The sequence below is a fragment of the Pseudochaenichthys georgianus genome, chromosome 4 (assembly GCF_902827115.2).
Source record: "Pseudochaenichthys georgianus chromosome 4, fPseGeo1.2, whole genome shotgun sequence".
In the NCBI taxonomy this organism is placed as follows: Eukaryota; Metazoa; Chordata; class Actinopteri; order Perciformes; family Channichthyidae; genus Pseudochaenichthys; species Pseudochaenichthys georgianus.
In genome coordinates this window covers 853,895-874,365 of record NC_047506.1, presented here as the reverse complement: position 1 = coordinate 874,365, position 20,471 = coordinate 853,895, and the positions used below count along the sequence as shown (strand labels likewise).

The 20,471-nt window shown below is 41.1% G+C and overlaps 1 protein-coding gene across 1 annotated transcript in view; it reads right to left on the bottom strand.

Moving 5' to 3' along the window:
* Positions 1-17,811, bottom strand: part of agbl4 (AGBL carboxypeptidase 4) — a 195,864-nt gene extending 178,053 nt beyond the window's left edge. The window contains exons 1-2 of the mRNA XM_034081208.1: positions 17,731-17,811; positions 16,291-16,413 (exon numbers count right to left, since the gene is read on the bottom strand). Of these exons, the coding sequence (XP_033937099.1) occupies positions 16,291-16,413; positions 17,731-17,806 (199 nt within the window). The 5' untranslated portion in view covers positions 17,807-17,811. The remainder of the gene's footprint in view (positions 1-16,290; positions 16,414-17,730) is intronic.
* Positions 17,812-20,471: the final 2,660 nt, after the last annotated feature.

Sequence of the window (20,471 nt, the reverse complement as noted above, 5' to 3'; positions counted from 1 at the left end):
GGTTGTTTGTTCTACTTCCTGGCAGAGGAGGCGTCTCCAACCACCGCAACTGAGCCAATGTGTTCACTCGGTGATTATCGGCCCGTTTCATTGGCTCTGCATTTCATGGAATCTGACTGATATCACTTCTCGTCTCCCATGGCAACACACTCAGTCAAACCTGAGATAAAGGAAGATAGTTGTTGTTGTTGTTGTGTGTGTTTTAGTCATTCACACATTGACCACCTTTGAAGTGTGTGTTCTGTTCAGACTGGCAAATTATGATAGACAGAAATGACGCAGTGTTGAGAAATTGTATCATAATTCATAGGGATGTAACGATATACCGAATATCGCGATAAATAAACGTCCCAATACCATCGTGAGACTGACAAAATTAATTAAAAAAAATGTTAAACACTTTATTTACTTTATTAACCTTTATTTAACCAGGTGGTCCCATTTCAACTATGTGAGTCATTGCCTTTGTATAGTGTCTTTCCTGTATCGATACCATTATTTTAAAGCTAACTTACGCTGCACAGCAACCACAAAAACATCCAGTCCGATTAATACTGCCCATGTGCAACAAAGTTAAGAGAGAGGTGGGATGTATCTGATGGTTCCTTTCATTATAAGCTCCAGAAAATCAATCGCTGCATCCAAAATGGGAAATACCGTCTACCGTCTACCGTTAACGAGCTAGCTAAAGTTTAGTCAACTTAAATCAGGGGTATCAAACTCAAATACACAGTGGGCCAAAGTTAAAAATGGGTGCTAGTGGAGGGCCGGACTGGTTCAATGTTTATTGCAGAACTTATTGAAATGAACTTATTGCACATATTAAACCTGGAACTAACAAAGCTTAAATTATTGCCTATAAAAACAACATTAAATAATCAGCTGCATTCATTTCTCATGGCTCTATCTGCAGCTTCTCCAGAGTCACTTCTCATGAGTACATTTCCCCACAGGCCAACAACAGCTTCAACAAAACGATTCCCCTCACAGAGAAACCAAACATGTCCTGTTGTCGAGAGAGAGGAAGTGCAGAAGGAAGCATCCATTAGACTCAGTGTGCTGCTCTGAGATGCTAGCTCAGACACTTGGCGTCTCATCAGGGTGCAAGGTCATCAATGTGTGGGCTCTGAGCGGAGGAGACCCTCAGGATGGAGTAAAGGTGCAATATACCGGCGGGCCAGATCTAATAGCAATTAGAAATTATCCTGCGGGCCGAAATTAAATCCACCAAGGGCCTGATTTGGCCCCCGGGCCTCGAGTTTGACACATGTGGCTTAAATAATGAAGAAAAGTTTTGTGCAACCATTCTCTGCATGCATGTGTTGATATCTTACAATGGGTTCAATTGCAATAATATTGCATTCATACAGGGTGGTTCAAACTAATAATGGAAGAAAGATAATAATATATGTATACATTTGAAAAAGCACTGGTATTGGATCGGTTAGCGATTTTTGGACGACTGAACGTTTGGCATCGGAATAAGAAAAATGGGTCTCTCAAAATGTCCGCCTTCACACATCCAGCAGATATGGAGTAACATAGAAATCCTCTGGCAACCTTATGCTAAGACCATAATAAATCTTTTAGCGGTTTTGTTCCCCACCAGCTGCCACCTTCTTTACTCTTATTGCTCGGGAGCCAAATACAAGAAGTCATGGTATCCATTGTTAATATAGAAATAAACACATTGCATGCTACCGTACCAATGCCCCTGTTGGAATGCTCCCCTCAGGGTCAAACCAATATAATACATTCCTACTTGCATGGCATGATACGGCACAAAAAGGGACATTAAACTGACAAAATATGCCTGAAGAAAGCCACAGATAGGACGAGACGATAATAAAAAAACACAATGATAATAAAGAGTAATCTCTTATGGATACAAATGGCCAATAAATAGCATAAATCAAAAGCAATGGTCTCGCCAAAATTCCCTAGACAACTCAAATGTATCTCCATACTCTGCTCCGGACTTAAAAGAAAGAGAGAGGAGAGAAAACTGCTAAAAGGGAAACTGGAGAGGCCATTAAGTGATTTGAGCAGCGAAGCTTCTCCACGGCCAAGGACATGTAAGAGAGACTGGGAGTGGCTCTCAATACATCAGACGTCAGGAGTGCTCCCTCCCACTCAGACAAATGGATCTTGTTGTGGAAAACCCATGAGAGCAATCTAAGGCTTGTGAGCTTGACAACAAAACAAAATAAAATGCTGTGGAAGTAAAACAATGGAACTTTAAAAGGCCGTCTGATTGCAGAAGTATTTCTCCCTTTACATGATGTTTGTTGAATGCAAGAAAAATGACCATGACAACAGATGATGTATTCTCCTCTCCGTGGCGCCTGTGCTTCTTCCTCGAGGCAGAGAGCTGCGTACTGCGGCAAGCTCTCCAAAGCCACTCGTTGTGAGCATCCAGCCTGATTGTAAAAACGTTTCCCTCTTCTTTAATCAATGGAAACTCAACTATCCTGATTCACGGGGCACTGTGGAGTATATAAATATCTTCTGACAAGCTTGACTGCGTTCTCCTCGGTCCATTTTCAGACCCCCCCCCCCCCCTCACCAGTGTTCATGCATGATATTCTTTTCTTTTGTACTTCCTTATTTTCTAACCATCGCCCTTTTGTTCTATGTTACAATCTCCCCCTTCCCTTTGTAAATGTTGCTTTAGCTACAAGTCCAATCAGTCATTCTGTGCGACTGCAACATGACCATTTCTGGGGGGAAGATAAGGCCGGACAGATTAAATACACGGTTCAATATTGGAAGAAAGGACGGAGAAAATGTAAGCGGGAGAAAGGGGAACACAACGAAACCTTCATCATCAGTCAGCAGTGAAAATATTTTCTCCAACATCTATCCTCATTGCTCATCTCTTGGCAGCCTTTGTTCTTTATCTCGACAATAAAGCAAATACTTCTTCATCAATTATCATTACTGAGGGGTGACTTAGTATCTACACAACCAATCCATGATAAGCGTGAGTGATTCTACAAGGTCTTTGATGTCAGTGTGGAAACCGTAATGTAGAGAAAGTGTTGTCATAAGGCTTAAAAACAGGCATTGCCCTACTTTTGACGTATCACTGATGATAGCCCAATTCACTCGTCTAACATAATAGTTTACAGTGTGTTTATAGTACATGCACAAACTTCACATTATCAACAATACACAATCATCTCATTTAGACGATATTGAGTGAAAAGGATGTTGAATTCAAATAGTGGAACATTTGTAAATAACAGCTGATTTGATTGGACAAGTTAGAAACAAAGTAATTTAAGGTTCTGCTGGAATCGGTTTTGTATTTATTTAGGAAGGTTCCTAGTAAAGTGAAATGATCCAGAACTACCTAAAGGCCCAGACACACCGGGCCGATGTCGGCCGTCGATAGATGGCTGTCGATGAGCGTCGTGTCGCCCTACTCAGATTGGTGTGTCCCGCACCGTCGTGTCTTTTCGGCCGTGTCGAATCGGTAGGCAATCGGCCAAATGTCAAATAAATAACTCTGATTGGCTGTTCAGCTAGCGAATCAGTGCATGAGAAGCGAAGCGGAAGCGAGGGACCCACACAAACGATTAACAAGGCACACACAGACGGCTATTGTTTTTCATTTTCATCTCAGCTGGACGCAAGAGTTTATTTTCCATCATAGGAATGAAGAAACCCAAGACCAGCGCACACGCTACTTGTTGTTTGTTTATATCACGCAGTCTGCTCTTCTTCTCTCGGTGTATCACGCAGTCTGTCTTCCGGTGGTTGCCTCTTTTGAATGACGAATACACACTACCGCCGCCTGCTGGTCAGGAGAGTTATTGCCACTCACGCACGTTCGTACGTGCTACTTGGCCGTCGGATGAAGTCTTTGCGGTGTGTTCCAGTGCGACTGTTGGCCAAGGCGCAGAGACGCGAGGCGACACAACAGACGGGGCGTGTTCTTTGGTGTCAGTTTGGTGTGTCTGGCATACTTGCCAACTTGAGACTTCAGAAATCGGGAGCATTTCAAAACCGCCGGGGGGGGGGGGGGTGCTGCTAGTGGAGATCGCCGGAGCTGTGTTAGATTAACATTAACATGCTTATTGTAGTTGTAAGTGCACTGCCTTGCTAGACCTGTATATTACAGGAAAGGAGTGAGCAGAGGGTCGAGTTGCTCCATTTTCTGTGACTGTCTTCCTCACCCTCTCAGACTTTCAGTTGCGCGCGCTACTAAAGGGACGCGCTACCATGGAAACCAAACAATGGTGTAGCTGTATTAAAGTCCGAGTGAAAACAGTCCTGAGTAAATCTGATTTTGTTAGAAATCGGGAGAAATATGACACGGGAGGAAATCGGGAGAGGGCTATGAAATCGGGAGTCTCCCGCGAAAATCGGGAGGGTTGGCAAGTATGGTGTCTGGGGCTTAAGTGGCGGCCATGATAAGAGTTGTTTGAGTTCTCTAATGATAGGAGAGGAGCTTCAATACTTCCTTTGTTATCTCCTTTAGCTTAGGACACATTGGACCATTCTTTATGAAAGGAAAGGCGATAATGCTGTCCCACGATTCTTTGCAACCGCCAAATGTATGGTGATGCACCATTTGGCCGCTCACGCAAACATGTACGTTAACTTACGATGCCTATTATGTTTCAACTCATACCAAATAAGTGCTTTTAAAATATGTTTTAACTTTCAACAATGTGTTAAACCAGAAAGGCAAACTATGAACGTCAAGCTAATGACTGTAAAATGAGTAAATCAAATCAACATTTCAGTGTGGAGTGTGAGGAGTTTCTTAAGCTATTGTTTAATTCAACATGGTTACATTTTAATATCTACAGTGAAATATTTATATGTAGTAATTGCCTATATCGGATAAAGTATGATTTATTCCAATAGTCGTATACAACCACATAAGGGCTGAACGATTAATCGATTTTAAATGGAAATCGCGATTTGAGATGATGCGATTATCAAATGGCAAAGCCTGCGATTTTTTGAAACTTTCTTTTTTACAATTTTTTTTTTCTTTTTCTTGTTTGTCAGTCATCAACACCAATCAGAAGTGCTGTGCTCCACATGCACCAGCCATTGTTAATCAATCAGAAGTGGCCCATGATAGAAGGTGAGACAGATTGATCCAATCACCTGCCAAGTATTTTTGAAATACTTTTCCAAATGGCTTCCAGTGGAGCTTTAGATGGTGAAACAAAGCATCTGAGTCAGGTTAGCAATGCTCCATCACGTGTTTCTATCACAAGGTGAATCTTAAACTGAAGCTCGACTTTAAAGCAACGGAAGTTTCATGTAAGTTTAGTTCTTTCACTCGTAGCTCGGGCTACGGGGTGCTAGAGACGTAAGCACGTTGATACGACCTTCCTAGCCGGAGTTATGGCCGCATTTTACAATAAACTTCCGTTGGGTCGCTTAAAAACAAATATCGCAAATCGAATCGCAATATCTGTCAGAAAAATCGCAATTAGATTTGTTTCCCAAAATCGTGCAGCCCTAAACCACACTAATTGATATTTAATTCAAACCTTGGTAGCCAAGTACTCTTTTTTACACTTTTGTCCTCGTTTATTAAGCCTCCATGAAACGACATGATGAGAAAGAAAGGGGCGAAGGATGTAGACGCTCTTATTGAAGTCCATGTACTGAACAATTTAGTTTTATCATAATTACGCCACACTGTGGAAATGCAGTATAACGTCCCGATTAACACCATGATGTTTTTCACTGAGGACCTAATGTCTTTGAGTATTCGACCGTAGCCTTGGTCTCGAACGGCCTTGAGTTTGGTTCTATTTGCAGAAATACCGGTAAGTGCACATCTGTTCTTTGCTCTGCCACATAAATTGGATTGTATTGAGTGAATTGATTGTTAGGCCAGATGAGTCTATGAGTTGTGCTTATCAATGGATCCCATTAAACACTTCTTTGACCATACAAGTCATTGTCAGCAGGGAACTGTATGGTAATCAATGCGTGCTTAATTACACATGGTTCACGGTCCAGAGGTGCAGTACAAACAATATGTCCGCACTTCCAGACAGTGACATCTTTTGTAGGGACGGATTGTATTTTAGTCAGGGAACATTGTGAGGATCCACCCACGGAAGAATTTGAGACTTAGCAGAAAATGTCAACAGTTGGGAGTGTGTGACGAAACAAATGTGACAAGACAAGATAAGAATGTCATTTGGATTTCACTCGGAAAAACAATTAGGCTTCTCTTATCGCTCTCGTGAATCTCTGCCTCTTGACACAATACACAACAATGGCCCGAGACTTAATGTTTGCAGATTAACGACATCTTCTTTTCCGTGCCACGATTTGCATTGTCCCAAGTAGCGTAAAAAGATGATCTCAACAAGTAAAACTCTATTTGCATACGTGGTTTAATGAACATTTGCATATTGCTCTTTACACAGTCAACTCAAGCAATAAGTAAGGTTTGCAATGACTTAACATTTGTCATAATTTTGAAGTTCTACAGCAGGGAACACCAACTGCATTGGTCCAAGGGCCAACATTTCGCGGGCCAGCGATTGTTATACAGTGGGGCAAAACAGTATTTAGTCAGCCACCAATTGTGCAAGTTCTCCCACTTAAAAAGATGAGAGGCCTGTAATGTTCATCCTTGGTACACTTCAACTATGAGAGACAGAATGGGGGGAAATAATCCAGGAAATCACATTGTAGGATTTTTAATGTATTAATTGGTAAAATAAGTATTTGGTCACCTACAAAGAAACAAGATGTGTGGCTCTCACAGACCTGTAACTTCTTCTTTAAGAGCCTCCTCTGTCCTCCACTCGTTAACTGTATTAATGGCACCTGTTTGAACTCGTTATCAGTATAAAAGACACCTGTCCACAACCTCAAACAGTCACACTCCAAACTCCACTATGGCCAAGACCAGAGAGCTGTCAAAGGACACCAGCAACACAATGGGAGACCTGCACCAGGCTGGGAAGACTGCATCTGCAATAGGTAAGCAGCTTGGTGTGAAGAAATCAACTGTGGGAGCAATTATTAGAAAATGGAAGACATATAAGACCACTGATAATCTCCCTCGATCTGGGGCTCCACGCAAGGTCTCACCCCGTGGGGGCAAAATGATCACAAGAAGAGACGGTGAGCAGAGATCCCAGAACCACACGGGGGGACCGAGTCAATGACCTGCAGAGAGCTGGGACCAAAGTAACAAAGGCACCCATCAGTAACACACTACGCCGCCAGGGACTCAAACCCTGCAGTGCCAGACGTGTCCCCCTGCTTAAGCCAGTACATGTCCAGGCCAGGGTTTCCGCTAGGATTTTTTCTCGCCGGTCAAATGTCTGGGCAGAATTCATTTTACCGGACTAATTTGAAACTTACCGGTCATATTTCAATAATAATAATAATAGTTGTGTAGCAGAGTTTCCGTTAGCATGTAATTACCGGACTATGAGCAGATATGCTTCAGTTTAAAACTCAGTTCACGGGGCTCATTTTCATATTGCTTCAGTTTATAATCGTAACAGATCGAAAAATTCAGATTCATTTCTCAATAAATGATTCCACAAACAACAAACAACATAATTATTACATTCAAACAAACTACTTGTAGTAGATAACGTACATTATTCAGAAGTTTACATCAACTTTGAATAATAACACGGGAGAAACGGATCCTCTCTTTTCCCCTCTCTCTCCCTCTCTCTCTCTCCCTCCCTCTCTCCCTCCCTCTCTCTCCTGACAGCCCGTCAGTTTCTTAAGCAGCTCCTGCAGCTCGCTAAACAGAGGGCGGGGCTTCAGGTGATCATGCAGAGCTGCGTGTCTCGGTCAGACTCAGCAGCTGATCTGATCTCTCTCTCGCGTCCGGTTACACTTCACTCGCGTTCATGTCCATATCGATCAGATCCAGCTCTCCTGATCGGCCTTTATAGAGAGCACCGATCAAACTATTAAGAGTGAATATCGGCCGATAATGACCGGCGGCCGATCGATCGGAGCCTCCCTAATTATTACCAGACATTTTGACCGTCAGGTTTTGAATTTACCGGTTTTTTATAAATTTTACCAGCTAAAAACCGGTAATTACCGGCTAACGGAAACCCTGGTCCAGGCCCGTCTGAAGTTTGCTAGAGAGCATTTAGATGAGGGGTTAGTGGAGCACGCTCAGGTACTGCGGAGCGCATAAAGCAGACTCTTCACAACGAAGGATCACTTCTTCTTCAAGGCAGGGAAGGCTACGCAGTCCACTGTCCCACAGCTGCTGCCTCTCTGTTGGACTCCGGTACTGCACATTACTCACGAGATCTTGTATAAAAAAAAAGAATGAGTGGGGGGCGAACGCACTAACTACTCCGCCAACACCACAGTCACCCCCGTCGTGCTGCCAGTTGATGGTCTACAGTAACAAACACAACAGAGCTGGGATCTGCCTGTACGCTACCTTTTTAAATGTTTAGAATAACTCAGCCAACAGGTCTTCTGAGACACCTACTGTATGTAAAGCTGTGAGCCATCACTGACTTGATCAGCATAGGGCTGACAACAAAGTGAATTAAGCCTCATCTAAATGTAAATGAGGTTTTATACCTTTGGCAAACAGCTTACATAACCAGTGTCTATTTTAATAAACCAATTAGATTTTATTCTGTGCTATACCAACGCAAATCTGTTCTTTATAAAAGTCTACATGGCCAGATAGTTGTCGACAAAAGGAAGGAAATAAGAGGGGGGGGGGGGAGGGAAGCTCACTGAGTTATAGGTCTGCGTACATTTCAAATGGAAACGTCTGCTGGAATGCCGTGGTACAGCCATTCAATCTGGTGTGAGAGGAGTACAATAGACATAGACTGTCATGAAAGAGCATTTGAAGAGCTCTGAGGAATAGTCTGAACAAGAGGCAGGAGCTCACACACCACTGTCCAATTCCCCTCCTGTCATTACAATCACAGATATTAAAGTGAATACCGTACTTTTCGGACTATAAGCCGCGACTTTTTTCCCCATTTTTTTTTTTTGTACAGCTAACGGCCACTAGGGAACCTCCTACATCTATGGATTTTACAGGTAAAATTAACCACCTTTAACGCGATGGGCTCTAGGACCGGTCCGCGCCCGCCACCTCTAACCGGCGGGCTCCAGCAGGAAAAGCTGGAGGCTGGAAAAGAGTGAGACAGGTAGCGCGCCAAAGTAAAAGTGGAACCGAGAGACAGAACGAGAGCAAGACAGACGGACAATTTAGCTGCTGTGGCTTATATGCAGGTGCGCTTTATAGTCCGAAAAGTACGGTATATGAAAAACAGCAAAGCATCCCGATACTTCAGGTCTGCACGCTGCCTTATCAAGTGGCAATATGACGACAAAATAATATGGCATGTGTGTGGCTAGAAACACCGAGACATCTTGTGTTGTTTTAAATATTATGACATGTTAGTTTTTATATGAATGAGTATAAACAACACTAGCGAAGAAAACATGTTCATTTTTTCAAGATACTATTACTGTATAACAATCCATAAAAGTTTATAGTAAATGTTCAGAGAAACAAAGATTATTCACTGATGTCATGCCGAGGTCGTGCAATGTAACTCGGCGAAAACAACGCAAACATTTCCCAAATTGGGATCAATAAAGTACTTATCTATCGATCCATCTATCTCTATCAACCTATCTATCTATCTATCTATCTACAATATCCATCTATATCTATCTATCTATCTATAGTATCTAACTATCCATCTATCTCTATCAATCTATCTACCTACCTATCTGTCTACAGTATCTATCTATCTATCTATCTAGCTATAGTATCTAACTATTCATCTATCTATAGTATCTATCCATCTACCTACCTACCTACCTACCTACCTACCTACCTACCTACCTACCTACCTACCTACCTACCTACCTACCTACCTACCTACCTACCTACCTACCTACCTACCTACCTACCTACCTACCTACCTACCTACCTACCTACCTACCTACCTACCTACCTACCTACCTACTACCTACCCGTCTATCTATCTATCTAGCTGAATTCAAGCTTACAATTTAATTATATCTCAGTTAAACATGTAGCCAATGTGTACATTGAATCATATATTTGACACTAACAATTAAAAGTATAAAACTGTATGTCTGTCTGTATGTCTCGTTGACATGCTGATGCCCATTGCATGTATAAATAGAGTGTATCCAGTACATGTTGCATGCATTTTCTAAAATCGCCTCCACTGGATGGTAAAATACACAACTTACAGACATGTGTAAAGGCTGAAGAGGATGTTGGAGTTTAAATAGATAATGGGACTTAACATAATAACTAATTAGGTGAACAGGTTTTCCATTGTTAGAAATGAGAGGCTACAATATTAAATGTACAATATTAGATGTACAATATTAAAAGTTATCCAGACAGTGAACGAACTAACAGCAACTAATACCAAGGCGCACTTTAAAGTAAGGCGAACAAAATCACTAATGCTTAAATGAATCCGCAACAGAGCATTAATTTGACATTAGCCGACAAACATCAATTCATCCCCCATTCTAACTTTAGTAATGCATTTACTGGAAAGAGATTAATATCAATTCCATAAATCATTCAGGAGATACATCCGGAGCCAGGGACTCTGGTATGTTAGCCGATCTCAGTGTGGAGGCTCAGCGCACATTAATCAATGTCTGAGCTCCTCTGGCCATGTCATCTGGGGGGAAAGGCAAATTTATAAAAAGGGCAATCTCCACCCCGAGTTCTCCACACAAGCCTCCCAACATATTTAGATCTGTACACTACGCACTCACCTTCATGTGCCTTTTGTCTTGGTATTAAACTGTGGATAAGGTTCATTATTCATCCTGGTATATGCCCAAAAAAGATTGGTTTTTTTTGCACAGGCCTAAGACATATAACAACTGTAAGCACAAAAAGTGTAAAATATGTCCAAGTGAAGCTTATCTTAGTTAAAAGGTGCCCTATTACACTGTTTTTCATCAATATATCACAGGTCTCAGATATATCCAGAGCCTGTCTCTGATTGGCTGAAACACCAAACAGATCATTGCAGCATTACCCATAATCCCCTCTGTTTCAGCCCTGTTTCCAAAGTGCTGATTCTCTGTCTGTTACTTCAGATGAAAATAAGGAGCCCCTCCCCACGCCCCTCTGAGAGACATCTGGTTACAAAGAACTCAATGGAGCTCTAGAGGAGATTCAGGTGATAAGGGGGGGGGGGGTTACCTTGGTGCTGATTGGCTAATGGGTACACAAGACAACACATCGTTATGACATCACAAAGTGGCCAAAATCTGATCAGCTCATTTTCAGAAATGGATCAGGACAAAAAGAGAGAAAATCTTTGTTACTGAAACTTTCAGAGTCTCTTTCCACAGAGGGGACACATGTTGATGTAGAGGAGACATGAAGAAGAGGGGACACATGTTGATGTAGAAGAGACATGGAGAAGAGGGGACACATGTTGATGTAGAAGAGACATGAAGAAGAGGGGACACATGTTGATGTAGAAGAGACATGGAGAAGAGGGGACACATGTTGATGTAGAAGAGACATGAAGAAGAGGGGACACATGTTGATGTAGAAGAGACATGAAGAAGAGGGGACACGTGTTGATGTAGAAGAGACATGGAGAAGAGGGGACACATGTTGATGTAGAAGAGACATGAAGAAGAGGGGACACATGTTGATGTAGAAGAGACATGGAGAAGAGGGGACACATGTTGATGTAGAAGAGACATGGAGAAGAGGGGACACATGTTGATGTAGAAGAGACATGAAGAAGAGGGGACACATGTTGATGTAGAAGAGACGTGAAGAAGAGGGGACACATGTTGATGTAGAAGAGACATGGAGAAGAGGGGACACATGTTGATGTAGAAGAGACATGAAGAAGAGGGGACACATGTTGATGTAGAAGAGACATGAATAAGAGGGGACACATGTTGATGTAGAAGAGACATGAAGAAGAGGGGACACATGTTGATGTAGAGGAGACATGAAGAAGAGGGGACACATGTTGATGTAGAGGAGACATGGAGAAGAGGGGACACGTGTTGATGTAGAAGAGACATGAAGAAGAGGGACACATGTTGATGTAGAAGAGACATGAAGAAGAGGGGACACATGTTGATGTAGAAGAGACATGAAGAAGAGGGGGACACATGTTGATGTAGAGGAGACATGAAGAAGAGGGGACACATGTTGATGTAGAGGAGACATGGAGAAGAGGGGACACATGTTGATGTAGAAGAGACATGGAGAAGAGGGGACACATGTTGATGTAGAAGGACATGGAGAAGAGGGGACACATGTTGATGTAGAAGAGACATGAAGAAGAGGGGACACATGTTGATGTAGAAGGACATGGAGAAGAGGGGACACATGTTGATGTAGAAGAGACATGAAGAAGAGGGGACACATGTTGATGTAGAAGAGACATGAAGAAGAGGGGACACATGTTGATGTAGAAGAGACATGAAGAAGAGGGGACACATGTTGATGTAGAAGAGACATGAAGAAGAGGGGACACATGTTGATGTAGAAGAGACATGAGAAGAGGGGACACATGTTGATGTAGAAGAGACATGAAGAAGAGGGGACACATGTTGATGTAGAAGAGACATGAAGAAGAGGGGACACATGTTGATGTAGAAGAGACATGAGAAGAGGGACACATGTTGATGTAGAAGAGACATGAAGAAGAGGGGACACATGTTGATGTAGAAGAGACATGAAAAGAGGGGACACATGTTGATGTAGAAGAGACATGAAAGAGGGGACACATGTTGATGTAGAAGAGACATGGAGAAGAGGGGGACACATGTTGATGTAGAAGAGAAATGAAGAAGAGGGGACACAGTGTTGATGTAGAAGAGACATGGAGAAGAGGGGACACATGTTGATGTAGAAGAGACATGGAGAAGAGGGGACACATGTTGATGTAGAAGAGACATGAAGAAGAGGGGACACATGCTGATGTAGAAGAGACATGGAAGAAGAGGGGACACATGTTGATGTAGAAGAGACATGAAGAAGAGGGGACACATGTTGATGTAGAAGAGACATGGAGAAGAGGGGACACGTGTTGATGTAGAAGAGACATGAAGAAGAATCTCCACACAGAGATCCAGAAACCCGAATGTACTCCACCCACTGTGCCGTATTGAGTGTGTGTTTCCAACCACCTGACCTTGTCTGTTTGTCGAGAACACGTTTTATATTTCTCCTGCCATTCAGCTCTCAGAACGGGCGAACAAAGGCCATTAACATATGACACTCGAGCATATTAACTTCCTTCAACTGTAATCAATCCAATTGTATGTATATATATATATATATATATATATATATATATATATATATATATAGCTCAATATTACACATATGTACTGTGAGGGGGCTTTACAATTTGTACAGCATACGAAACATTCTGTCTTTGGACTCTCGCGGCGCCAAAGAAAAGACCCCAAAAGAAACACCACGATTAAAAGGGACAAATGGAAGAATCATCGAGGAGATCAATAGAGCAGGGATCCTTCCCAGGACATAATAATATTAAAACATGATAATAATGATTGTATTGCACACCTTGCTCCAACAAAAGATGTGGACAAGGTAACAGGGTGAGCAGCCATCAAGTATACGTAATATATATATACATTTTTAAACACGCATTGAGAAGAATATAGGTAAAAGGTTGCTGAAAGGAAATAGCTCAAACAGAACCTGCTTTCAAGTCCCTGCATTGACTGCGTTATTCATAATAAAGATTTTAAGAGCCTATAAGTCTTTGTATAACTGTGTCAATGATTATACTGTTGCCATGATATGTCGCAGTCTTAATTAAGCTCTCATATAAACAGAGGCTTTATCCACAAATCTCAGTCAATAAACTTTTGTAACAAAACATTTCACAAATTTGGATCAATAAAGTTTTATCTTATCTTAACCAAACCCTAGAATAGCCTTAGGCCCTAGCCACACGGAAACGGAAACGAACCCGATATCAAAAAAGTCTTCCATCCACACGCAATAGGCACCAGAAGGGTCATGTCCTCCATATAACAAATCTAATAATCCATGCCCAAAATGCTAAAACATGCACTTGTTGTGTTAAAGTATATGTATATAAAGTTGTAGAAAAAGTGGTTTAAAAATATTACTTAAATTATCGAATAGCTCTCGAACATCCCCTAAAATGGCATTTTTCTCTTGTTCGCTTCTTGGTGACCAACTTGCGTCAAATATAACATTTAAAATAGGGATTTTATTTACTTTTTTTGGTATTATTCTATTGATATATGTCTCTTGTAATGGTAAAATCAATTTGTTAAATCATAAACATATTTTAAATAACAGTAATGTTGCACAGAAGGTGTGTCCCTCAACATGCGTTCAACCCTGTTACCCAAACCTTTTTAGATTGGCACAGGAAGTGAACAAACTGTAAGTCAGATGACACACAGGAAGTGACATCAGTAAGCCATGTGCTGGTGCCATGGATAGACCAAAACTAAGTCCTCTCTTTTATTTTTCATATTTTTACAATCTTTTCAGTCTTCAAAGAGTGTGGCACTCTGACCCACTCAACCCTGTTACTGATATTATCAGAATAAAGCATATTAATTTAAAAGTTATCTTTCTTGCATTAGATATCCAAGTGTGTCCTTGCCTTGAAAGTACATGCTACATCTAGCAATACTTCCTGAGGTTAAAGCTCAAATTAGCATTGATTTTCAACCCTGTTACTATAATTAGAGTAGCAGGGTAATTCTTCATTGGAAAATATACATTTGATGCCGAGCTGGGCAAATCACTTTTTTTTATGTTTTATTGTCTGTTTTTCCTAAATATATTAAAAAAAAAAGTGCCGGTCAAAGGTCTTCTTTGTTATTGAGCTTTAAAACAAATGAATAACGACTCTATATAATAATATAAAATAATACACGGAGCCTCTCTTTTCCTCGCCCTCTCCTGACAGCCGTCAGTATTTTCGATATCAGGAAATGCTCGTATAGGGCGTAATCACGGAGCCGTTTGCCCCCCCAGAGCGTTGCGTCCGCAGATCTACCACCTTGGGACCCGTTATCGTTATCCGCACTTCCCTGTCGGCCTCGTCTGGCCGAACCGTCTATAAGATGGAGAACTGTAGCGGATACGACCCGTTTCGTCTCCGTGTGGCTAGGGCCTTAGTGGCCTTGAATCAGGTTCTGTAAACCTCATGTTGTTTTCTTTCACTGTGAAAGGTAATAAACGCTGAAACTAAACCAATTATTAGAAGCAGTATTCATCGTAGAACTAGTGTTGGTGGTAGTATTTGTTGGGGCTTATTTCTTGACTGAAAAAGGTTAAAAGAGACGGCTGTGAAAGTGTGAAAGCAAGGCTAAGATACTAAGCCTAAAAAGCTACACATTCAAAAGATGTCTTGTTTATTCTCATACTTGATAAACACCACATCGTGGGTTGAAATAAAAAAAGATGGTGTCAATCCATGCAAACATTGAAAAGGCAAAAGGTCCTTAATGTCAGCTGGAGTTTGCATAGTCAGCTAATGCTATGCAAAGGCTAGAATTTGTGTACTGCTGTCAAATATAATCAATCTACTTTTAATAGGAATTCTAGCCGTAGTAGTTTGAACAAGCTGGATGTTTTAATGTAAACTTTAGGATGCAGTAGGCGGCAAGAAAATAATCCAGTTTGGATTCAACTAAGGTGTTTCTGTGTCAGCTACTACTGAGATACGTTATTATTTATGAGTGCAGTTTTTTAATAGGAGATGCAATTGTATAGAAATTAAAATAGAGAGTATGGAAATAGCAGGGTACCATCAGCTTTTCTTGCATTGCAGAAGTCAAGAAACAGCGTTTTTGGTCTATTTGCAGTTAAGTAGAATATGTCAAATACATGTCACCATACTACACTATATTTAAAACTGATGATATTGCTGTTTCACATGAAAAGCTCATAATAGTTCAATGTTTTGTGTTTTACAGAACATCTAAAGATAAAAAGATTGTTTTGTGACTGACAAGGTAAGGCTAATTATATATTAGTTTGTTTTATTGTATTATCTTTGCTTTTTTAATGACTGTTTTAATGCCTTTTTTTCATTTTTGAAAGCACTTTGAATCGCCTTGTGTTGAAAGTAACTTATATAAATAAACTCGCCTTGTCTCAGGCATGATCTCTAATATCAATCAAACTGTCTGTAAAATATTCACCTCTTCGTTTGTGAACATCTTCTTGCCACCTGATGTTCTGACTGTAACACAGTTTCAAAGTGTAGTACTCACCACTCTCAAAGCAAGCATCAAACAGCAGGTGTCCTTTCCGCGGCGCTCCAGAGTAACCTGGCGGACTCACCATCAGTTTGTTTACGTTCCCCACCAAGGCGTCCTCTGCCCCCGCTTCACTGCCTGGAAACAGGTGCAATACGTAGCATTAACAGTGTCACTTTAAGGTATTGATTAAAATATGTGAAGTAAGCCTTTTCTGGTGTAAGCCCTTATTGAGGAGATGAATCACTTCGTCTCTCTTACAGAATAACAGATGGCTGACCTTAAAATAAAAACATATGCTGCCATACAGATGTGTTCTTGTACTGGTGGTGTGCAAGTGAGATACTGTCTTAGTTATGGTTTAATGTGCACAAATGTTATTATTTTATTTGATAATTGATCTTTTACCACCTATTACCACAATCAATACACTTACGGTAAATCTATTTACACTGACAGAAAATCAATATGCTTTATTTCAAGAGTTCATTAACCTCTCACTTGTATCTGTGATTATATGCCTATGAAACACTAAATAACGTGTACAACATTAAACAGCACAGCAGTTTAACCGGGCTACTTTGGGAATAAAAGGTTATGAGGTCATCCTTAGCTTTCAGAATCAGAGAAGAATCAGAACATCCTTTCCATCACACATTGGTGTAACTTAATTTCGTAAATAGGAATAGACACAAATAAATAAAAGCAGTGCAAAAAGCAGAGGTATTAGTAATGAGAAGGCACTATGATTAAATTAAATACATGTCTAATGTTACGTGATGAAAAAACATCTGCAGCAACTGAATATATCCGAAGCTTCGATTTTTAGTGTTATTGCTTGCATGTAAATATATATTCATTATGGTTTTATTTAAAGTTGTAGGAGGTCAAAAATATAACAATGAATATATGATAATTTATGAGGTATATTATATTTCAAGTGGAGGGCTTTGCAGAGAGGTAGTTATTGCTCATACGTAAAGAAACCTGTGTGTGTCCAGGCATTATGGGTAACTGTCAATTAACATCAGTAGTACCGACAGCAGGTTCATTAGCTACACAGCAGGAGGAGCTATCCCAGGTAACAGAGCTAGCTAGCAGATACTGGTAGCAAACACACCTGCACTAGGCTTACGTTGTACTCCAAGTGAAGTGGTTAACAAGCCAGTATTATTCCTTGAGGTAAATTGCAAGCAACTACTGTGTTAATTAACCGGCTAACGTAATTAGCAGCAGCGTTGGCTCTTAACAAGCTAATGACATGCCTCTTGTTTACATTCCTGCACCTGCTATGCTAGCTAGTAGGTTAGCACACTTCACGTTACCGTCCGTTGTAAGACGCGGAACGTGCCCGAAACATGCAGCTTTTATATCTCAGACAACGGGGCATAATTAGCGTCCTTTGGGCTTGTCTAGCAACGGAGAATAAGGCAGGTGAGGCTCGTATTTACACACCAGTCTCGACGTCTCTAGCTGTGTTTTCCTCCATCTTCCTCTCCATTCTGTCACACAGCGGCAGCGGACGCTCCATGTGTGTTGCCAGGGCAACGGAGCAGGAGGCAGAGGGAGAGGCGCTGTCATCAGTGAGTCCTGCGGGAACACAGGACGCCACTTTATACACGTTCTAACCACTGCAGGTAAGAGGAGTGCAGATGTTGGATTAAATGCACAACAACGGGCGTCAATCGTGATACAATTCAGCAAGATCAGTCAATTTCTAATGCTAAATCATCCTCTCAAGAGCAGAGGTGGGAAGTACTCAACTTAAGTACAATGTTTACTTAGTACTTCTACTCCACTACAGTTCAGAGGTGAATGGTGTACTTCTACTCCACTACATGTATTTAATACCTTTAGTTACTCTACAGATGTGGATGAATGATGTGAAATCTAATCAAGTGTTAAATCAGACTGTAGTTCCACCTGGAGTAAATCCACCAGCTACCCTGCAGTCTACAAAGTACTTCAGACTAGCTGCACCTTCACCAGCTTTGAGAACACTTTCATGATCAATCATTATAAAACACATCATATATATTATTCTGAAATGGACCAATCTGCACAACGACTACTTTTACTGTCTTTAACTATATTTAGATGATAATACTTTTCTACTTTTACTTGAGGAACATTTTGAATGCAGGACTTTTGTTTGTTTGTAGCCTTTATTTAACCAGGTGAAACCCCTTGAGATCAAAATATCTCTTTTTCAAGGGTGACCTGCAGGACATTAGTTACACATGAAACAACAGAACAACAATAAGGATGACATACAACATAATGTACAGGGTACAGTTTACAAACTCTATTCACAGTGACAGGTACCATGAGCATCAGACAGCATGGCACCCAGCCGAGTTTCAGAGTGATGCAGGGGAACCAAAGTGCTCAGTTTTAAACAGGTTTGCAGACTGTTCCAAGTTAGTGGAGCTGCACATCTAAAAGCTTTCTTCCCTAAGACAGTCCGAGCACTTGGCACATTTAATAAAACAACATCATGAGATCTCAGGCAATACGTACTTTCAATTCGTCGAGAGATCAGAGAGCAGATATAAAAAGGTAGTTTACCCAGCATGGCTTTATAGATGAACGTGTACCAGTGACTGAGCCTCCGTACAGTTAGTGAAGGCAGACCTGCCTTGGCATACAGGGTACAGTGATGAGTACGTGCTTTACAGTTAGTAACAAATCTCAGAGCACTTTGATAGGCGGCATCTAACTTGCTCAGGCAATGGGCAGGTGCATTCATATGGACCAGATCACCATAGTCCAGCACAGGTCAAAGGTCACAGAGCCTTTTCCTGGCTTCAAATGAGAAACAGGACTTGTTCCTGTAGAAGAAACCCAGCCTAACCCTCAGTTTTTTAAGCAGATTAGTGACCTGAAGTTTAAAAGTGAGACAATCATCAAGCCAGATACCAAGGTATTTGTAACAGGCAACCACTTCAAGTTTTGTTCCTTGCGTAGTTACAATATCTAAAACAAGCTCTGGTGTCTTTTTTGCTTTTGAAAAGAGCATTACCTTGGTTTGATCCACATTTAAAAGAAGCTTTAGTTCAGAGAGCTGAGTCTGAATAGTGTTAAAAACAGCCTGTAATTTAACACCAGCCTCTTTAATCGAGGGACCTGCACAGTACATCACGGTATCATCCGCATAAAAATGTAAAGTAGCTTCATCCACATTTTCACCTACGCTGTTAATATATATGGAGAATAAAAGTGGTCCTAAAACAGAACCTTGTGGTACACCATTAGAAATGTTTAACCACTCAGAAGACAGTCCATCAAACTGAACACATTGGGACCTTTCAGAGAGGTAGTTCACAAACCACCCACTGCATGGCTGGATAGGCCAATACTGAGTAGCCTCTGCTTTAAGATGCGATGATCAACGGTGTCAAACGCTTTGGAAAGGTCAATAAACAGAGCTGCACAACTCTGCTTATTATCTAAGATACTAATAATGTCATTTACCACTTTCATTGTGGCAGTGATGGTGCTGTGTTGCTTTCTGAAGCCTGACTGATGTTTAGACAGGATGTCATTTATACATAAAAACTCCTTTACCTGTTCACTCACTACGCGTTCAAGAACCTTAGCCAGAACTGACAACTTAGAGATTGGCCTATAGTTATTTAAAATAGTTGCCTCCCCTCCTTTCAGTAAAGGCAAGACATAAGCTGACTTCCATACTTTTGGAATTGTGTTAGTGCTGAGGGAGCACGGGCCAGCCGGTTTCCTAGGATCTAACTTGGATAAGGCTTCATGAACAATATCAACAGTTAAAGGAGTAAAACTGAAAGGGTTTTCCAGACCACATTGTTCAGAGTCAAGGATTGGAGCGTTCACAGAAGCAGAGTTAGTGACAGAATCAAACAGAGAACCGCAGGACACAAAATGCTCATTAAAGCAATTTAGCATAGAGCCCTGTCCGATATAGAGCCAGATGCTGTGGTGAGGCACGGAGGCAGCTCATTACGGATCTCACCGGTGGATATCGATTTTATTGCTTTCCAACATTTCCTAGGATTATTTAGGTTTTCTGTGGTAACTGACACATAGTACTTCGACTTTGCACTTTTACTGTAACAGAGTATTCCTACACTCTGGTACTTCTACTTTTACTCAAGTACAAGACCTGAGTACTTTTACTCAAGTACAAGATCTGAGTACTTCTACGTTACTCAAGTACAAGA